Source organism: Arvicola amphibius, chromosome 3 (assembly GCF_903992535.2).
Source record: "Arvicola amphibius chromosome 3, mArvAmp1.2, whole genome shotgun sequence".
Taxonomy (NCBI): domain Eukaryota; kingdom Metazoa; phylum Chordata; class Mammalia; order Rodentia; family Cricetidae; genus Arvicola; species Arvicola amphibius.
In genome coordinates this window covers 172969301-172991300 of record NC_052049.1, presented here as the reverse complement: position 1 = coordinate 172991300, position 22000 = coordinate 172969301, and the positions used below count along the sequence as shown (strand labels likewise).

The 22000-nt window shown below is 43.0% G+C and overlaps 1 protein-coding gene across 2 annotated transcripts in view; it reads left to right on the top strand.

The window, feature by feature from the left end:
• Positions 1 to 21774, top strand: part of Rad54l2 (RAD54 like 2) — a 96163-nt gene extending 74389 nt beyond the window's left edge. For both annotated transcript variants that reach the window (XM_038321954.1, XM_038321955.1), the window contains 12 exons: positions 205 to 382; positions 1259 to 1510; positions 1716 to 1834; positions 3431 to 3549; positions 5711 to 5810; positions 6911 to 7116; positions 7504 to 7676; positions 8761 to 8957; positions 10709 to 10908; positions 12377 to 12466; positions 13732 to 13824; positions 15784 to 21774. In XM_038321954.1, the coding sequence (XP_038177882.1) occupies positions 205 to 382; positions 1259 to 1510; positions 1716 to 1834; positions 3431 to 3549; positions 5711 to 5810; positions 6911 to 7116; positions 7504 to 7676; positions 8761 to 8957; positions 10709 to 10908; positions 12377 to 12466; positions 13732 to 13824; positions 15784 to 16778 (2722 nt within the window). In that variant the 3' untranslated portion in view covers positions 16779 to 21774. The remainder of the gene's footprint in view (positions 1 to 204; positions 383 to 1258; positions 1511 to 1715; positions 1835 to 3430; positions 3550 to 5710; positions 5811 to 6910; positions 7117 to 7503; positions 7677 to 8760; positions 8958 to 10708; positions 10909 to 12376; positions 12467 to 13731; positions 13825 to 15783) is intronic.
• Positions 21775 to 22000: the final 226 nt, after the last annotated feature.

Sequence of the window (22000 nt, the reverse complement as noted above, 5' to 3'; positions counted from 1 at the left end):
AATTACCCAGTTAGTTATGACTTGGGACAGGTTACTTTGTCTGAACCACCCTGCTCTAACACAGGGATGCATTGCATGTTGAGAGATTTCTAGAAGATGGCGTTGCAAGAGTGCAAGACTGTTTTTATCCTGTGCTGACCCATCCTGGCCATAGTTCTTGGCTATGCCTCCTATAGGCCACTTCTGATCTCTGTGCCTCTGTAGGAGAGGCCATACTGTATTGAAGATTCACCTCCCTGCCAAAGAAGAGAATGTGATCTTGGTGCGGCTTTCTCAGATCCAGCGAGATTTGTACACACAATTCATGGACCGTTTCCGGGACTGTGGTAGCAGTGGCTGGTTGGGGCTGAATCCTCTGAAGGCTTTCTGTGTGTGCTGCAAGGTGAGTGGGGGCCTCAGGGAAGATGGATCAGAGCTAAGGGTCCACATGTTGCTGAAGATGTTTCTCTGGGGTCAGGTGATGTTTTTCAATCTTATTTGGAGTCTCACTACATAGTTCAGGTTATCTTGAATTTCAAATCCTCTGACTCAGCCTCCTGAATGTGGGGATTACTGGTATGTGCCACCATACCTGGCAATGGAGGAGATTTCAAAGTATCTCTTTTGTTTGTTTTTTTTTTTTTTTTTTTTTGAGACAGGGTCTTGCCATATTATCTGACTGACCTTAAACTCTTGGCAATCCTCTTGCCTCACTCAGGCTTACAAGTGTGTGGATTATAAGCAAGTATCATGACACGTGGCTTTAAAAAATACTGCTTTTGTAGCCGCTGTCCTGACCAGGGCCAAAACACAAAAGTGAAAGTGCTCTTGTGATAGTGCCATGGGTTATGGCATTCTTTCTCCTTTGCTAGGAATTCTGAACTTTTCCTGGGAACTGTCCCTGAAATCACATATGATTGGTTATCTATTAGTCAGATACCTTTTTTTTTATAGGGAGTTAATTTTGTTTTGTAAAGTAATTGAATGTAGCCATGCAATGAAAACAGAACATTCTTTCCCTGTTTAAAAATGAAATACTGTGACACAGACTTTTTGATTATACACCAAGCACACTGGCATTTCCTATTCATGTCTCATGGTCATCAGAGCCAGCAGTGAAATTGCAAGCTCTTTGACTATGAATGATTTGGGGGGTACATTAATTTTGGGTATGCAATGTGAGTTGTAGCACCTGTTTATTTAAGCATGTCATCATACTTCTTGGGATACCCTGGAATGTTCTCTGGTCTATACTCTTCCTTCCTTTGTTTAACTTTAGATCTGGAACCATCCTGATGTTCTGTATGAAGCCCTTCAGAAGGAAAACCTAGCCAATGAGCAGGACCTAGATGTGGAAGAGCTTGGCTCAGCAGGGACCAGTGCCCGTTGCCCACCACAGGGCACAAAAGTCAAGGGAGAAGATAGCACCCTGGCTTCCTCAATGGGAGAAACAACCAATAGCAAGTTCCTACAGGGAGTTGGCTTTAACCCTTTCCAGGAGAGAGGCAATAACATTGTTACATATGAATGGGTGAGTCAAGCAGAGTCTTCATAGCCATAAACTGCTTCTGAGGTGGGACGGTTATGACCAATCTGGGGAAAGAATAGTGTGCACAGCGCACTGCACTGCTGTCCTGTGCAGAAAATGCTGAAGGTAGTCAGCGGCCACCGCCTTAGAGGGAGACTTTTATTCCACTCATCCAGCCTTGGACCTGCTCCAATTCTCTCTTTTGCAGGCCAAGGATCTTCTGACTAATTACCAGACTGGAGTCTTAGAAAACTCTCCCAAGATGGTACTGCTTTTCCACCTGATTGAAGAAAGTGTGAAACTTGGGGACAAGATCCTTGTGTTTAGGTAAGAAGAGAGTTGAGGCTTGGTGTCTACAAGAAAGATGAATACAGCATCTATGCAGTGAAACCATCTAGCTTCATAGCTGCACCTTGCCTTTTCCAGTGTTCTGTAACCAAGCACTTGGAGATAGAGCTTTCTTGCATCTCAGCACCCAGGTTTTTGTTTGTTTTACGTTAACATTAGAAATCATATTCTGGATATTCTAGTCCTTCAGACTATGGCCCAGACCAAACCTGGCTAGTTTTTATTTATTTATTTTAACATTTATTTGTGTATTTGTTTATTCATTTATGTTTAAAATTTTATTTTACTTTAAATTTGTGGTGCTGAGAGTGGAACCTGGGCCCTCATGCATATTAGGCAAGCACTCTAGCATTGAGATTAGGCTTGGCAACAAATGCCTTTATGTGCTGAACTGTCTTATCAGCTCTGTTTAGGTTTTTGAGACAGGGCTCATAAAGCCAGGCTGGTTTGAATGTTTGATTCCTTGTTGAATGGTAGAGCTATAGGGTTGTGCCACCACCCCTGACGTTACTTTTTAAAATTTTGATACACAGTCTTTTTCTAAGGTCCCTGGGCTGGGCTGGAATTTACTCCAAAGCCTAGGCTGGCCTTGAATTTGTGTTCCTTCCTTGAAGGTGAGATTACTAAGCCCAACTAGTTTTTACACTTCAGTCTATAAAAAGAAATACAAACAAAAAAAAAAAAGTATATTTGGTTAGTCGGATGTGGTGGCTTTTAATCCCAGCACCTAGGAGACAAGAGCTAGGTGGATCTCTGTGAGTTCCAGGACAACCAGGGCTATGTGAGAAACCCTGTCTCAAACAAAATAAAAAGCAAACCTGCTGAAAGGCTAGATATGTCTACAAAACCTAAAATGTTTGCTGTTTTGCCCTTTATAGAGCACACTTGCTGACCCTTTTATTTCCCTCCCCCCTTTTTAAAATAAGGTTTTACATTGAAGGCCAAGTAAGTGATGTGATATGCACTATAGTCACACTCTAGGTTTGGCGAGGGCTTTGAGTCTCATCAAAACCTGACTATATACAAGGAAACAGGCATACAGTGGATTGTTTCTGACCACATTGTGCCCCTAGGACCTGATTTGGGAGCCAGTTGAGGGCTTCCACTGTGACAATCGTTTCAGACTTGTTCCCTGATTTTACATACTGCATTTCAAGAACCCAGCTCTCTGAAGGTTTTGAAAACAGTCAGATGGATCCATCTTCATAGTAAGATGTTTAAGATTGCCTGTGACCCACAGTTAGACTAATTTGTATCTCATGTGGTGTTGGATTTGCACTACCAAATATGGCTGAACCCCAGAATTTTCAATGGAGAGAGATTAAGAAATCAGAGAAATAATGGTTTTGGTTGGTTGGTTGGTTTTTCTGTTTTGTTTTGTTTTTATGGGTTGGTGGTAATAAGTATATGGATAACGGCTCCCATTATGAGTTAAGGATAGTATCCTTGGTTCTTGGTGGAGCTTCATCTTACAGAGAATAGGTTGTGGGCGTTCCACTTAGAAGGTTGCACGTGAGTGTTAGGGGCAAGAGTCCTTGGGTTTGGGAACCATCTGAATGACTTTTTCTCTTTCAGCCAGAGCCTTTCTACCTTGGCTCTCATCGAGGAGTTCCTAGGGAAACGAGACGTGCCCTGTCTGCCTGGTGCTGAAGGGCAAGGAACACAGAAGTGGGTTCGAAATGTCAGCTACTTCCGTGAGTTTACTGCTGCATTGTTTCTGAAGTCTTATCAAGATCTATTTAAGGGCTTCCTCTTTCTCTCATTTTTTTCTCTTGTCCAACTCCATTCTTTTTCAAGTGTATAGAAATATGTGATTAGCCAAGAAATAGGGAGTTACTGAAAGGTAGGTTCTAAGAAAGAACCACTACTGGACTGGAGAGATGGCTCAACTGCTTGGATTACAGACATGTGTGACCATGCCTGTCTCAAAACTGGGTTCTAAAAAGGGCAGAGTCACTGTGTGGGGGTGGCTAGAGGAGCCTTAAGTGAAAAATGGGAAGAGTTTGAAAGTTTAGAACCACTTGGCCTAGTGACTATCCAGGTCAGAGTGAGCACAAACCTAGATCATACTTTCTCTGTGGGGGAGCTAAATACCCCCAAGGGGATGAAAAGTTTGGGAGTTTGTATGTGGGAGAAAAAGAACTTTTCAGATGTGTAATTTATAGGTACACATAACCATGTGTGCCTTCTATCTGTAATTTTAATATTTCATGGAAGATATGGTATGGTTGAGAAAAAGTGTCTAAAAGTAAGTAGTAATAAAAAATGAAAGTTGAGAAATATTGCCCTACCTTGTTAACGTTTGACCTAGACTTTGGCTATAGGTGTCTAACCTGTGTGTTGTAGGATATTCAGTAATATCTGTATTTTTTTCCAACTAGATGTCAGTAGCATCTTCAATTTTGAGAACTAAAAATGCCTCCAGTCATTGCCAGGCTGTTCCCTGGGGGTAGGAGAGTGGAGGAATAACCCTTTAAGAACCACTGGCCTAAGAAATGATTTAGAGAAATGAAGGTTCATAGCTTGTGTTTTCTATAGGATTGTCCAATGAGACAGTGGTCAGCTGTGCTTCAGTATTACAAAACTCAGGTTGGAAAGTAAGTTGGGGTCCTGATTGAAGACACTAATACTAGGCAAATGTCTAAAATGTCTGTTTCCTATAACAGTAGTAATTCAGTTCCTGGCTGGTATCTGATATCCTTGATTTGTTCTTTCCCCCAATTTAACAAATGTTGCCACCTTTTCTCTTATGCTGCTTTATAAGTGACAGTGATTTCTTCTACTTGTGAACTTCTGTCTTTTTATTCTTAATGAGTGGCATTGCTTCAAGTCTTTTTATCGTTTTTCCTTCCTTCCTTCCTTCCTTCCTTCCTTCCTTCCTTCCTTCCTTCCTTCCTTCCTTCCTTCCTTTTGCAAGTTCTTAATATCAAGAGCTTAAAAAAAATGAAAAGCTGGTGTCTTGTTTTGTCTGGTAGCACATAACCTATGAACACAGCATTTAGAGGCTGAGGTAAGATGGTTGTAAGGTGAAAGCTAGCCTGTACTATTTAAAAAGTGTTTAAAAAGAACAAAACTCTCAAGGAAGAGGAGTGGTGGAAGAACGTTGTCCTTATTAAAATACAAAATCCTTGGTGTTCCTGCACACACTGGGTGAGTCAGACTTTTCTAAGTTCCTAGATGAGTCTTGTGCACGCTTAAGTCTGGAGACCCTATCCTTAGAATTCACTAGAGGAGAAAAACATGCTTTATAGGTTTCTTGTTGTTGTTGTTGTTGTTCTGGTTTTTTGTTTTTGTTTGGTTGGTTTTTTTGTTTATTTGTTTTTGAGATAGTGACCTTAAACTCAGAGATCCATCTACTTCTGTCTCCCAAATGCTGGGGTTAAAGGCACATGTATTTTATAGTTTTGTGTTATATGTGAGAGTTACTTGATTATACTTTCACAGTGCTGATGTCTAGGCTTTATCATAGACCCATGGTTTGCCCAGTGGGTAGATGTTTTGTTTTGTTTTAAAAACATTTGCAAGGTTGCAGAGATGGCTGAGTGGTTAAGAGTTCATGCTGCTTGCTCTTACAGAGGACCAGAATTCACAACTATGTCCATGTCACAAATATCTTTAACTCCAGCTCCTAAGGAATCTGTTGCCTGTGGCCTCTTTAGGTACCTGTACCTGCGTGTGCATGCACACACACACACACACACACGCACGCACGCACGCACGCACACACGCATTCCTACACACAGAAACATATATAGTTAAAAATAAAATACATAATTAAAAAAACATTCGTGCAGTGGCTTTGCTGATTTTCTCTGCCCTCATCTGTTCATTTTTGTATGTTTTTTTTCTTCCTAGGGCTAGATGGTAGCACCCCTGCCTTTGAGAGAGAGCGGCTCATCAATCAGTTCAATGATCCCAGCAACCTCACCACCTGGCTGTTTCTTCTTTCCACAAGGTGAGTGGAGTCTGTAAGGGGGTGATTGTGCAATTTGCCACCTGGGCAGGTGCCTCAAAGTCTCATCTAAGTCAGAGAAGAGATCTGCTCGGCCTTTAATTTGTTTCTGAGGTCAGAAGGGGATCCCAGGAAAAGTTGTTGTGAAGGTAGTCATGAAAGTGTTGTACAGCCCTCTGAGATCTTCATAAGTGGTTGTCGTGATTTGATTTTCTCTCAGGAGTGTTTTATGGTAAGGAGTGCTTTGTTACATTAGATAATGTGATATAATGTAAATAAAGATGCTTTAAAAAGTGAAAAGTGGGGGGCTGGAGAGATGGCTCAGCAGTTAAGAGCATTATCTGCTCTTCCAAAGGTCCTGAGTTCAATTCCCAGCAACCACATGGTGGCTCACAACCATCTGTAATGGGGTCTGGTGCCCTCTTCTGGCCTGCAGACATACACACAGACAGAATATTGTATACATAATAAATAAATATTTTTTTTTAAAAAGTGAAAAGTGCCCAATCTCAGCAACCAGGAGGCAGGAAGATTATGAGTCAGGCCAGCCTGACTTCTGTCAGTGAGTGCTGCCTCAAAACAAACCAAACCAAAATAACTTGAAAGTGTAGTGTGACTGTAAAAAAGGCTGATGCTTTTTGTTCACGACAAGTACGATAAGTTCTGTTGATTTCGACTAACAGTGTTTAACAGCGTATAGGTTCTTTTTCGTTTGAAATAAGATCTCATGTAGCCCTGCTGGTCTTCTTTAGCTCCTGATCTTCCTGCCTGTGGTGCCATGTATTGGAATTCCCAGTCGATATGAGTCTTTCATCCCCCTTGGGTATTATACAGACATTTCTTCTTACTAAGGGACAGTGCTCTGGAGCTACTGTGTAGTGCTTACCTTTTACAGAGGGGTGGAGAGCTATAGACACTGTTGTATTGTGCTGAAGGGCACACTTTTCAACGCTTGAGGAACAAGCATAGTGTTTGTCAGGTCAACAAAATTCTTGAGTTTATTGTGCTTAAGACAAAGAGGAATGTTGGGGTAGGAGTCACAGAGGGTAAAACTTACTAGAAAACCACCTTTAAGACTATGGTTGTTGGCTTATGTCTTCAAGGGCCGGATGCTTGGGTGTGAATCTGATTGGTGCCAACAGAGTGGTGGTATTTGATGCGTCCTGGAACCCTTGCCATGATGCTCAGGCAGTATGTCGGGTATACCGCTATGGCCAGAAAAAGCCCTGTCACATCTATCGCCTTGTGGCTGATTATACTCTTGAAAAGAAGATATATGACCGGCAGATTTCCAAGCAGGGCATGTCAGGTGGGCGATTTTCCAGGCTATTCCAGATATGTTTCTATACCAGCTGCTATCCTATAAGCTATCAAAGGTGTGGGGGAGGATCAGGGCATGGGACTACAAATAGACTTTAAATCATAGAATACCAGAAGATCCTCCCGTATCATTCTAATTCAGGTCATTAAGGAGATTGTCCTCATATGGGAAAAGTAAGTTTAATAAGAGGAGTCAGTAGTTTTCTCTTCTGTGATTTGTCCGTTTCACCAGGGCCCTCAGCCTATTTGACTTTTGTGTGTGAAAGACTTCCTTATTGTCAGTTGAACCACTTTCTCTCTGCTGACATATGTAGCTAGTCGGTGTGTTCAATCTTCTTTGGCGTGTGCTGACTTTGTTCTTATCTTTTTCCTCTAGACCGGGTAGTGGATGACCTAAACCCAATGTTGAACTTCACCAGGAAGGAAGTGGAAAACCTGCTGCACTTTGTTGAGAAGGAGCCAGCTCCCCAGACATCTTTGGATATAAAGGGGATCAAGGAGTCAGTCTTGCAGCTTGCCTGTCTGAAGTACCCTCACCTCATCACCAAGGTAAGTACCTGATATACATGGCGTCCTTGGTATGGCGGACTCAGTCAGTGAAGACTTGTTTGGCAAACCTGCTTCCTTCTGAAGTAGTGGTTCATGCACACACTACTAAAGTGATTCTTTTGCTGATCTTACCTACCTCCACACCTTGTCTAGTCTTTGGAGTGTTGAGCTTAGTCAGCCATTCCAATAATCTGATCACTGTGAATCTCCCTGACAGAGGAGGGGAAGTTCTGAATGCAGATGAATTCTCTGAACTCTCTATTCTTTTGGTAGGGAGTATGAACTTGGGCATTTGTAACTGATACTAGGTTAGAGCTGTGGACTATACTATTATATATCTTTAAATTATTTATTGATTTTATTTCATGTGTATTGGTGTTTTGTCTACATGTATGTCTGTGTGAGGGTGTCAGGTTCCCTGGAACTGGAGTTACAGACAGTTGTGAGCTGCCATGCGGGTGCTGGGAATTAAACCTGGGTCCTCTGGAAGAGTAGTTAATGTTCTTAACTTCTGAGCCTTCTCTCCAGCCCCTATTTGTTTATTTTTAAGATTTATTTTTACTTTAGTTGTGTATATATGTATATCTTTGTGAGTATGTGCATGTGAGTGCAGGTGCCTGTGGAACCCAGAGGTGTTGAATCTCCCGGTGGAGCTGGAGTTAGAGGAGGTTGTGAGCTGCCCAACATGGGTACTGGGTACTGAACTTGGGTCCTCTGCAAGAGTAGTGTGTGCTCTTACTCTTAACCACGAGTCATCTCCTCCAGCCTCCTAAAAGGAGAATTTTTGAAAAGTGTGTGTGTGTGTGTGTGTGTGTGTGTGTGTTTACATATGCATGTGGAAGTAAGAGAACAAGTATGTAAATTTTGTAGAGTTGATTCTCTTTCTCCCTGTACGTGTATTCTGGAAATTGAAATCATGTCACCAGGATATAGCTCACTAGTCCATGAACTAGACTCTTGACAGAACCTGCTCGCCTATAACACTTTTTGCCAACCTCTTCTTGGTTCCAAAATAAGACTCACCATACATCAGTTGTATTTGCACAAAGACTGGTAATTAAACCCAAATGTTCTATGTCTCCAGGAGCCTTTTGAGCACGAATCATTGCTCCTCAACCGAAAGGATCACAAGCTGACCAAAGCTGAGAAGAAAGCAGCAAAGAAGAGCTATGAGGAGGACAAGCGCACATCAGTCCCGTATACTCGCCCATCGTATGCGCAGTATTACCCTGCCAGTGACCAGAGCCTGACCAGCATCCCTGCCTTCAGTCAGAGGAACTGGTGAGTTGCTGAAGGAAGAGAGTCTGGCTGGTCTAGATCCAATTCCTTTCATTCAGTTCTTGTTCAACTAAAGGGAGAGCTACAGCCTGCTCTTGGGCTGCTATGAAAAGAAAGAAGGTCCTGCTCTAGTGTCAGGTGTCAAAGCAACTCAGCAGCACACATGTTCTAAATGGCTCTAGTTTTGATGACCTTGGCTGGAGAAATGAGCTACTGATTTTGCCACTCAGCAAAACCCTTCTGGTAGAATGGTATAAAATGGTTGTTTTATGGGGCAAACTTTTAAGTCACATGGAAATGTATATGCCAACCCCAGAGGGTGTCTTCCTCATACATTAAGACCAAAGATAAAGACTTCAGGAAGCTTATTGACAAGTAGGGTTGGTGAGATGTTCAGCAGAGAGAATAATCTCTTTGCAAGCCTGAGGACCTGAGTTCAATTCCTAGAACCTACATGTAAGAGGAAGGAGAAAATTGACTCTACATAGAGCTGTCCTCTGACTTCCACACATGCCGTGGCAAGCATGCATCTACACACACCAAGTACATGCATGCTCAATAATTTTTTTCCTTCATTGTTTATTGGCAATTTGCTATGTGCAAAGCATTCACACATGGCCTGGCAGAGTACATTTAAGTTCAAAGAATCAATAGACCCATTCCAAATCAAGTGTAGGAAAAAACACAGGATGATCAAATGTCTTTAGATAGGAATGTCAACAAGTATAATGAATTTTTAAAAGCTTAGCAAAAGGAAATTTCTTCACATGCTATCAGAAAAGCAAATGTGGAAGTGCATGCCTGTAATCCCAGCATTCAGAATGTAGAGGCAGGAGAAGAAATTTAAGGTTATCCTTGGTGAGTTTAAGGCTAGCCAGGAGTATATTAAGTGGTGGCAAAGGGAAGAAGACAAGGGGTGGGGCACACGGCAGCAGGGGCAACAGGCATACATGCAGGTGTAGAGAGGGGAATATTGATCTTGAATCAGGAGTAATAACTTTGTCACGTACCATCCAGGTGAAAGGTGAACTAGGAAGAACATACTAGTGACCTTAGGTGATAGTTTGTTAGAAAGAGATGCACAGCCAGCTCTCTCTCTCTCTCTCTGGCTGTAGTACCGTCATCTGGCTTTGAACAGGGGCTTTGGTTGCTGCTGCTTTTGTGTGGTGGTCATAACCAGGGAGACATGGAGACTGACACAGCTAGGAACCAGGAGGAGCATCATGAAAAGTAATTTGGAGTAGAGAGGGGCATCTGCATAACTTACTGAAGTTTGAGGTTTGAGAGAAAATCAGAAAGTGAGAAATGATGCCTAAAGTTGGGATAGGTGATCTCTGATGATCACCAGAACATATGGCATCACATAGGAGAGTGAGTCAGGATAAATTTTGCCCTTCAGATTTCAACTTAAATGGTATCAAGAATCTGCCTTTCCTTTTTATATTTTTATAACATCTAATCTTCCCTTTAGATCTAGTTCCCAATATAGATAGTCTAATTTCTAGAGAAGCAGATATATCTTCTATTTCTGAAAGGCTTCACTCCATTAACATCTGACTACTTATCTTTGAAAATGACCTCTTCTTTCTCTGCTATGGTATCTCAGCCATGCCTCTAGGCTTCTTTAGAATTGATTAGAGTCTGTGTGTTCTTCTGATACTGTTCTCAGCAATAGCTAAGGGTGAAGGGCATGGTAGTCTATAGTAGAACTGTTCTGTCCAACTCTGAAAATGTGCTTTTTTTTTTTCCTGCAGGCAACCAACACTGAAGGGTGATGAAAAGCCTGTGGCCAGTGTTCGTCCTGTACAGTCCACCCCCATCCCCATGATGCCCCGGCATGTCCCACTCGGTGGCAGTGTAAGCTCTGCCTCCAGCACAAATCCATCTATGAACTTTCCTATCAACTACTTGCAGCGGGCAGGAGTCCTTGTGCAGAAAGTGGTCACCACGACAGGTTGGGAATTTCTACTTTCTGTTCTGGGGATATTGTTTCTGTCTGTCTGTCTGTCTGTCTGTCTGTCTATCTATCTATCGTCTGTCTTTTTAAATTAGCTCTTCTTTTTTTCTGAATATTAAAGTTTTATTTATGTGTGTGGGCGTTTTGCTTGCATGTATGTAAATATTCCCCATGTGCACCTGGTGCCTGCAGAGATCAGAAGAGAATGTTGAATCCCCTGGAACTGAGATTACAGACAGTTATGAGTTGCTGTGTGGGTGGCTAGGAATCAAATCTGGGTCCTCTGCAATAGCATCAGGTGCTCATAACCATTTATTTTGTGTTCATGTGTGTGCCACAATGCTCATGTGGGTTCTAAGGGTCAAGCTCAGGTTGTCAGGTTTAACGATAAAGCACTTTTATTCATTGAGCCATCTACTGACTCAGTGTTGTCTTTTGTAACTTGATGCTGTTATCCAGGAGGTATTCATTTTAAACACCTTTTGTATTGACCTTACCATATTTGGCATTATAGGTAAAAATGAAGGTCCCTGATCTTGAAGAATTTGTATTCTGGTTAAATAACTTAAGGTTTGGGTTTTTGTTGTTTTAGAATGGTGGTGAGTAAAATTCTATGGATATCACAGGGACTCTTGAAATGTTGGAATATCATTTTGGGTTTCAAAGGCTTTCAGAAATATGAGTGTGCTGAGCCCTGCCTAAACGCAGGGTCAAATGGGTATAAAGGGCGCAGCTTACAGTGTTAGGAGACCTGAACTGTTAGGATGCTTCTTTTCTGCGTCAGTTTGCTGTAGATTGGGCATGGTGGGCCAAGGAGCAATGGAGGGAACTGTGTGTTTCAGCCCCAATGTCAGTTCTGAGTTCAGAGTGACTGGGATGGAAAGCATTTCATGATTTTCCTCTTCTCTTATTATTTAGAAGTATCCATGTTATACACATTTTGATGAAAACATTTTGGTTTTTCTGAGAATAAAACCAATATGTGACATTTATTAACAGTTGTGAAATAAATTGAATAAAATCCCTGTTAATCTTATTTCTCAATTGAATCTTGAAAATACTCTTTTCCAGTTGTGGAGTGATGCCAGCAAGAAAGATCAGACAGAACACTTTTGGAGCCTAAAAATGAAGTGGGACAAATACACACAAATAGTTCAGAATCAAGAAAAATAGAAACAGCCGTTCAAACTGACTTTTTTTCTAAACTAAACTATGAATTTTTAGTTAAAGCGAAGGAAATAATAATCGGAAGGACGACCAGCTTTCTAAGGAGTTTTGGTTTTCAATAGTATTCTTTGATGAGATAGTTGTGAAAGGTTCTACTTGCCTAACCTTCTCTGATTCTAGTGCTGTAGAAAGGCTGTAGGACACTGCTAGTTAGGACTTGGGATGTGAGACTTTAGTTTCCTTTCTTTTCTTCAGTCAAGCCCTGTGTCCTCTAAATGCAAGGTCTGTTTTTCACTAGATATTGTTATTCCTGGACTCAACAGCTCCACAGATGTTCAAGCAAGAATCAATGCTGGTGAGAGCATCCATATCATCCGGGGGACGAAAGGTGAGAGCCTAGTCAAGGGCCTTTGTCTGAGAGTACTAAGCTGAGAATCAGAATAAACACTTACGGTTTAATCTAGAGAGGGCATAGGAATCATCCCATAAGAGCGTCACAGTTGGGAGAAATGTAAGAACATGGCATTTCTATGAGCTGACATTGAGCTTCAAGGATATCTGTCAGTAACTTAAAAGTAGAAATTGGGGTTCCCATGTTTCTGTATCTTTTGTTTTTATGGGAAATCTTGGAGTGAATGTGCATAGATATAAAGAGACGAAAACTGAGGGAAAGAGTTGTAGAGCAGGTTGTAAGGCAGCGTGTGTGCTGCTGTGTCATTTATATACAATTTCTTTGAGCCAGGGTGGTGGTTCTAAGCTAGGAAATATATGCTGCACATGAATTAGTGCAGATACTAATTGTGCATTGCACAACAGAATTTTTAGTGTGGTAATTTTACATTTTTAATTAGTGGAAAACAGAGGAAGATCAAAGGAAAAATCAGGAGTCATATTTTATGACATGGAAATTATATGGAATTCACATTTTCTTTTCCAACATATCTTTATTTGGAGTGAAATGATAATGCAGGTTAAAAAATAAATGTAAGGACAGTGGAATGATGAGCAGGTAAAAGCTCTCCTAATGACTGAGCATCACTCCTGTTCCACATGACTTCTACAAGTTGTTTTCTGACCTTTACCTTTGCACCCTGGCACACACCTGCACACACACCACAAATAAATGTAATAAGAAGATTTTTAAATTTTTTTAAAAATTTATTTTATGTGTGTGGGTGTTTTGCCTGCATATATATATTCATTCTGTATGCCACATGTGTGTACAGAAAACAGGTGGTTTAGTGCCTTGTAGAAATAGACTACAGGTCTTGAATTAACCCAACCAAGCAATAGAGGATACTGAAGCATAACGGTCCATTTTCCAGACCAGGAAGAGAATCTGGGCTAGAGTGCCCGGGAGCACAAAGCTTGCTTTTCACAGGTCCTGCGCACGTCTCCCATTGATTGATACTTTCTGGAGTGATTACCTGTATTCTTCTCTAGATGTTAATGTGGTAGATTTAGCAATCAAATTTACAGAAAAAAATGAGTCATTTTGAATCTAGACTTCAGTTATCCTGTCCTTATTGCAGGTGTCTTGTGGGATAGGATTGAGATCTAATTTTATAGGCACTTCCCAGCCCATGATGCCTGGAGTTTCTCAGGTGGCTATAGTTCATGCAGGCTCCTAACAGTTTGTCTCATATCTCTTAGGGACATACATCCGCACCAGTGATGGACGGATCTTTGCTGTCCGGGCAACTGGCAAACCAAAGGCCCCTGAAGATGGTCGGATGGCTGCCTCAGGTGTGGTGGCCTTTTACTTTCTATTGACCTATACAACATTTATTTGGTTTATTTATAATTAATGTACTTCCTAAATAAATAACATATATAAGATTTGTAATTTAGAAGATGAAAAGGGATAGGTGATGAAAAATAAGTTTTTCTTTCCTCTTCCCAATCCTCCTTTTCCATACATGGTAAAGTTTTGTGTGTGTACATACAAATATAATTGTGTGAATTTTAAGTGGATAGTTTTTCTTTGCATTTTAAAAACAAATGTTACTATACCATACTTTATTGCTTTCTCTCACTCACCAGTGATAGCTCATTTCTTATCTTTTGTTCTAGACATGTCTTGGTGAAAGTTTACTGTTGATTTACACTTAGGTTATTAGTACTGGCTTGTGGGTGTATTTATGGGACACACTCCTAGAAGTAGAATTTTTGGTCAAAGATATATCCATGGCACATGAACAATGTTGAGGACTCTTGCCAAGTTCTCCTCAACAGAAGTGGTTTTCTTGTATCATCCTACCACTGAAATAGGAGAGCTAGACTGTCCCTAACTTCTGTTCTAGCCTTCACTTGTGGACTGGAAGAAGGGAGCGTCTATATTCCCTGCACCGAGATCCAAGGATTGTTAATTTCCCATTAATCTCCTGTCTTTCCTTGCCTTCCTATTATATGAATTATTTGTAAGCTGAATATACCATGCTATTTTATCCATAAATACTTCAATATACATGTCTTATGATTAAGGACATTCTCTGGGTGGTGGTGGTACACACCTTTAATCCCCACACTTGGGAGGTAGAGGCAGGTGGATCTCTGTGAGTTCGAGGCCAGCCTGATCTACAAAGTGAGTTCCAGGACAGCCAGGCTGTTACACAGAGAAACCCTGTCTCAAAAATTAAAAAAAAAAAAAAAGATTAAAGGCATTTACATCCTAGCTACAACATCATAAAAGAACTAAAAAATTAACACTAATTCATAATCTTATATAACATTCAACTTTTATCCAAATTTCCTAGTTTTCCAAATTGTTCTTCATGACTAGATTTTTGTTCTATCTTAAATTGGATAGGCTATATTTTACCTTCATTTATATCTTTTTATCCCTTGGTCAATAACTGTTGCTTCCAGAAAACATTTGACTAGTTAGTTCTAAGAGAAATTTGTAGCTGGGGATGGTGGTTCACATCTTTAAACCCAGCATTTAGCATTCAGAAGTAGAGGCAGCGGCAGGCAGATCTCTGTGAGTTTGAGACCAGCCTGGTCTACATAGTAACTTACAAGTCAGCCAGCTATATACAATGAGACCTGGTCTCCAAAAAGGGGAAGATTTTCCCAGTATTTCATATCCATTATTTCATAGGATTCATTTGTAGAGTTGTTCAGACAGAGGAAGGTGCAGGAAGGGTACATGTCCTTTCATGGGTAGACTTGTACAGTAATTTTGTTGTTGTTGTTGCTATGAGAGAATACTTAGCAAGAAGAAACTTAAAGGAGGAAAGGTTTAGTTTGGCTAAAGTTCAAGGGAATACAGTTCAGAAGGAAGTCATGGCCGCAAAAGTTGAGACAGCTTCACCTATGTGCACAGTCAGGACACAGTAAAAAACAGGAGTGCTCAGCTCACTTCCTCCTTCTTCTCTCTCACACCCTGTCCCATGGAGTGACGCCGCTGCTCACAGTTAAGATGGGTCTCCCTGACTCAGCTTAATCTAGAAACCCTCACAGACATGCCCAGAAATCTTGTCTCCTAGGTTTTTCTTGATCGTGGTCAAGCTGATCATCAGTATTAACCATCACAACTTGTTTCTGGAATCAAAAGGTTTCTGTCTTTGAGACTAGAGAAAGTTGACTGAATGTCATTTAAATATCAAACAGTGAGAATTTGGGGACCACAATACAAGATTTATTCTTCATAGAATTGTTTTTCCCTTTCCATTCTGGTTTCATTTACCTTTGTTTTATCTCCAGGTTCCCAGGGGCCTTCTCTTGCATCCACAAGCAATGGCAGACACAGTGCCTCATCACCCAAAGCCCCTGACCCCGAGGGGCTGGCCAGGCCCGTCTCTCCTGACAGCCCAGAAATCATCAGTGAGCTTCAGCAGTATGCAGATGTGGCCGCTGCTCGGGAATCCCGCCAGAACTCCCCCAGCATCAGTACCGCCCTGCCTGGCCCCCCAGCCCAACTTATGGACAGTAGCACCATTCCTGGGACAGCTCTTGGAACTGAGCCATGCCTTGGGGGTCATTGCCTCAATAGTTCCCTCTTGGTGACTGGCCAGCCCAGTGGTGGCAGGCACCCAGTGCTGGACTTAAGGGGCCACAAGCGAAAGTTGGCCACTCCATCTGCCACCCAGGAGTCAGTCCGTCGGCGGTCCAGGAAGGGCCATCTGTCAGCCCCCGTGCAGCCCTATGAACACGGGTATCCAGTCTCTGGCGGGTTTGCCATGCCACCCGTCTCCTTAAATCATAACCTCACCCCCCCCTTCACCTCCCAGGCTGGGGAGAATTCCCTGTTTATGGGCAATACCCCCTCCTACTACCAGCTGTCCAATTTGCTGGCAGATGCCCGCCTGGTGTTTCCAGTGACTACTGACCCTCTGGTGCCAGCAGGCCCTGTCAGTTCCTCTTCCACGGCTACCTCAGTCACTGCCAGCAACCCCTCCTTCATGCTCAACCCCTCTGTGCCAGGGATACTACCCAGCTATTCACTCCCATTCTCACAGCCACTCCTGTCCGAGCCGAGGATGTTTGCGCCTTTTCCTTCCCCTGTCTTGCCTAGCAACCTTTCTCGGGGCATGTCTGTCTACCCAGGATATATGTCCCCACATGCAGGCTACCCAGCTGGTGGCCTTCTCCGGTCCCAGGTGCCTCCATTTGACTCCCATGAGGTTGCTGAGGTGGGGTTCAGCTCCAATGATGATGAGGATAAAGATGATGATGTGATAGAGGTCACTGGGAAATAGCTAGGAAGCCCCTTCCCACCTCACTTGGGGCCCCTAGCAGGTTGCCCACCAAACTGGAAGGCAGTGAACCTGGTCTTTCTAAAAATAGGGTACTTGGCAGGAGGGAAAAGAAGACAAAGAAGAGTGGTTGGCCGTTATGGCAGGGCTCTATTGCTGTTTATTAGAAGATGAAAAAGAAAAGAAAAAAAAAAACCCAGAAACCCCCACAGAGCTGCAATAGTGGGAAATCAGGGACCGAAAACAGGGATGGTGGGGTAGAGCAGCCTGCCTCTTCCTTCCTGCCTTGCTTATGCTGTCTGCTCATTTGCCCATTTGAGTGTAGAAGAGCTCATATCCCTTTTTGCCTTTGGGAACATCTCTCCCAAGAGAGCTAGCTGCCTTACTGAGTGTCTTAGTTTGGCCTGGGGATGGGAGAAGAGAGAGGGAGTATGAGGGAGATGAGGGCGGGCATGGGAAGCAGACTGAGATTCCATGTGAAGTGGTATCTTTTTAGGAGGTAGGAAGGAAGCAGAACAGGTGTGTGTGTGTGTGTGTGTGTGTGTGTGTGTAAGAGAGAGAGAGAGAGAGAGAGAGACTACACGCATATGTATGTAGCAGAATGGATCAAGGTGGGAGGGGAGGGAGGGGAAAAGTAAGGTAAAGTAAAGAAATGAACTTTTCTTTTTTAAAGTGTAGATCGGAGTGTGGTGGTTTATGGCTACTCACTTGAACATCACTTGAGTCCTGGAGAAGAGCCGTGGGCATCATTTCCTTCCAGACAGGCAAAGAGAAGGCCACGCTAACTCAAGGCCCTAGTTTTCAGAGTCACATGTGTTTAAGTTGAGGGGCAATCATGAGAAAGGGAGCATTTCCAGTCTCCTACTCTCCCCAGTGGTCATCTCTGAGTAGATGTCTCTTTCTACACAGGCTAGATACGCACTGCAGTGAGGTTGAGTTATGTCGTGGCTTCACCAGGACAGATCCAAGCCCTTCTCTCTCCCTTCCTGTTAGAGAGCTCCATGTTAATTTATTTCTTGCAGGCAATTATTTATTATTTTCATTTGGGGGCAAGGGTGGTAGGGGAGGTTATAAGAAAGATAGAAGATAGTAAAGGAAGTTCCAAGATATTCCAGACCCCCTAGCTGCTGGTAAGAGAAAAAAAATGGGGTTTCAGATGGATGGTGAATTAATTAACCAGGGGGTGAGAATTAGAATTAACTAAGAGTTAAAGCAACTATGTTGTGGGGAAGTAGCCTCTCAGGAAAATCAGGGTGCCCTGAGACTGGCTAGTTGGGGGTGGTGAGACTCATTCCACAGAAATTGAAACTTGGGATCATGGACTTTGCTACTGGGAAGTAAGTAACCTCTACGTTTGGAACTGTTATCCTCTATGATGATTTTACAGGCCAGTTCTCTCTGCTGAATAGTGAAACTGGATAGGTAGCTGCTGGGTTGAGGTAATGGACTATTGATTTCCAGTTGGGAATTGTCTTGGCTTCCCCAGCATATCAGGTGGTCAGTGTGGGCCTGGTTTCTGTCACCTCCATCTTCTCTGAAGGGTCATGGGAAGCCCTTCCACTGTCTGGCTTTTGTTTTAAAAGAACACATGACTTATTCTGGTCTCCTTCCCTGTTCTAAATGCGAGGGCAGGAGTTTCTAGTGCTTAAACATAAACACTGGCTGTTTCTTGGTGTGTACTGTGTCCTATAGCTCCCCTGCCCCCAAATATTTCCAGGCAGTTTTTTGTGATGAATAGCACACAGGGTGGTGCCTGACTTTCCCACCTTTCCTTGGCTCCAACCTGATTGGGCAACTGCTAAATCTGCCTCTTAGTCCAATACGCATCTTAACCTGCAACTCTTGACTAGTGGCTTCCATTGTTGGGGGGAGGAGGGAGCTTTACGGCAGATACTGGGGTTTTCTCAGAGAGACAGGGAGATATTGATGGGGTATTTTGTATGTTGTGTCTGTACTGTCCAGTAACACCAAAAGTGGACCTTTCTGTTTTCATACGCACCCTGTCAGACACTGAACTCTTCTACTCATAGAAGCCTTAGATCTACAATTTAGCTATGCAAATTATTTTAATAACTTAAAATAGCAGTTCCAGTCAGTGCTTTCTCTGTGAAATGTAGCCCAAAAATAGATAGTTGAGGCATTTAAATTGGAGTGGGCTCTTAGGTTGAAGCTGGTGCAGTGGAGTGAGCTAGTCCTGATCTCTATAATTTGAAGAACACACACAGAACTTGGGTTACATCAATGCCTCTGGAACACTGAGCTCCCAGAGTTGTGTGTGTTAACTGTGTCTGTGTTTATGTCTGTGTGTGTATTACACAGATGCCTCTCAGACCTTGGAACACTGAGCTCCCAGAGGGGCTTTGTGTATCTGTGTCAAGTGTGTCTGTGTTTATGTCTCCCTGTGTGTATGTATTACATGGATGCCTCTCAGACCTTGGATCACTGAGCTCCCAGAGTTGTGTATGTCTGTGTTTATGTCTCTGTGTGTATTACATGGATGCCTCTCAGACCTTGGAACACTGAGCTCCCAGAGGTTGCGTGTGTCTGTGTCAAGTGTGTCTGTGTTTGTTACATGGGTGCCTCTCAGACCTTGGAACACTGAGCTCCCAGACTTGTGTGTCTGTGTGTATTCCTTGCCAGCCAGGGAAGTGGGTGTTTCTGTATTCACAAAAAGGAAATCACTAGAAATCATTTCAGTAGGAAACTGAAACCCGTCAGTTTTTAAGCTGCCAGGAAGTAAATGGGTATTCTGAGAGATGGCATGTGTCTGCCCTATACGCTGTCATTCCAGGACTTGGAACTCACTTCAGCTTAGCAGAGGCCATAACTCTAGGCAAGGCTTCTGATTTAAAAAAGGCTTTTTGTGATAGTGTGCAGCTTCTGTTGCATAGCGGTGGAATGAGAACATGGGAGATTGAATTGCCTATTGATTCCATGGACTTTGGCATCTGTACCTCCCATCCAACAAGCCTAAAATATTTGGCTTTTCCTGTGGGCTAGTAGGGAAGTGTGCATGCACAGCAAACATGAGCATGTGACGGGGGGGGGTGATAGGGAACATACAGTTAGTACTGTACTTAGATTGGAAACACTTGATGATAAGTGGACATGTTGGCCTATGCTTGGAATCCTAGCCCTCAAGAAGCTGAGGAAGGAAGATCAGCCTGGTCTACATACACAGTGAGACCCTGGGCGAAGGCAGACAAAGATCAGACTCGTGCATTTTCTCTTCACTATTTCTATTTATCTTTCATGGAATGTTCTGAAAGTTCACTCAAGTCCAGTCATTCTGGTGTATTCTAAATTCTTATTCTAGGGAACGCTACTAAATGATGCAGGATAACACTTGAGATACTTGATTCCCTTTTCTTAGGTCTGTGTCCCCTCTGGTAGGAATGGAGTAGCTATTCAAGAAAGGAAGTACATGAACCCTGTTGGGTCAGATCCTTCTTGATAAGCATCTCTAAAGTCCTCGCCCCTTTGAGTTATGCTACTTAAGTATCTATTGTTTCCTGGCTTAAAGATAATTCTCTCTGGTCCTTGGAACTCTTTTCTAGGAATTTATGTGTACATTATATATTTGTGACTTACAGCTAAAAAATGAAGTTCCTCACTCTGGGAGCATGAAGCAAAGAGCTGGAGCATTTTGCTGATTAGTTGAAACAAAGCATCAGCCATATAGATGGGACTCCTGGTAGCAAGCAGTCAGTATCTTTCTTTAAGCCTGACATTTGTTGCTCTGGAACTGAATACTCCTCCCACGGGGGAAGATTTTCTGGGGGCTTTACATTCCTTGTTCCTAGATAGACTCTTGGCATCCCCTTCCCTTTGGTTTCTACATGGCCAGACCTGAGTCATGGCTTTCTGTGCATTCAGCTAGGTTGCTCTCCCCAACACAGATGCTGAGAGAAGTCACCCTTTCTCCAAAGGATGACTGTGGCTCTTCTGCTGACTAATTCCCAGGAAATCAGCACCTCCAGGCTGAGCTGAAAGTGCTGTGCTGCCCATTGCTCACCATCAGATTCCGTTTCCTTTCCACTGACTTCTGCCCCCATGTCTTCAAGTTGCTGTGATCCTCAGTGTCTGTTCTGTGCCACTAGCTTGGCTCTAGGCCTTTTATGAATACCTGAGTCCTATAATGATGAACTAAGTAGGCAGTGTCCACCCTCTTTGCTTTTCAGGGACCCAAGTCTGCGCCTTTCCCCTGCCACGAGTCTGCTATAGTCATCTAGTGTGCTGGGGGAGAGATAGCCAGGCAGACTGCATAATCTACAATGTAGAGGGCTGAGGGAGGTTTGGACACTCTCTGCTACCACTACTAGGATGATGTTCAGATGAGAGGGGACCTCATACTGTGACCTGACCCAGGACCCTCCCTGGAAGAGAGTTCAGCCCAGCTGTGTTTGAGTGTGTGTGTGTGTGTGTGTGTATGTGTCTGCATGTGTGTGTGCTCATGTGCACTGTGGTGTAAAATGACTGTTATCTGGTTGTGTAACTCAGGGTAGGCTGGGGACTCACCAGAAGAATCCCTCCAGCCTGCCCAAGACAGGTTTTTTTCCTTGTACCCTCTTCAGAGGGATCAGAGAGAGGGTCCAGGTGGGTTGAAGGGGTTGTAATGGATAACCACTAAGGCCACACTGCTGCCAGAGGAGTTGGGGGAGGTGGGAGGAGATGGGTTGCCCCAAGGCCCTGGTACCTGGCTTTAGTTTTCTGTCTTCTTTCCTCAGGACGCCCCTGAGGCCCGGGACCCGTGCCTGGCTTAGAGGACCATCTGTGGCTGGTGATCCAGCTGCTAGTGTGATCATGGGCTTCCCTCTCTCTCAGCAGGGCAGGCACTTCTGCCCCAGAGACTGGGCAACTGGCTGTTTCTATGACGTATTTATTTTTACTTGTGTTTCATGTCACTTTTTTAAAAAAGCAAACAGAACAATTGTAAGTCAGTATAACTGCCTATCAGTTTTCTTTATTTCTCTTTTTGTAAAATAAACTTTAAACTCGAGACGTTGTTTGATCAAGAAATTGTCTGGACAGCAGCTTAGCTGTGTGGTAATAAAAGGACTATCACAGAACAACGGGCACTTGGACAGCACATGGAGGTAGGACAGGCTGCTAACAGGTCCTGTGGGCAGTGTCACTCACTGGGCTTTTCCTATTTTTGCACCCCCGAAAATGGTTGAGTGCTCCTGCTGCATTTCCAGGCTCCTGGTATGACAATGGAGCAGATC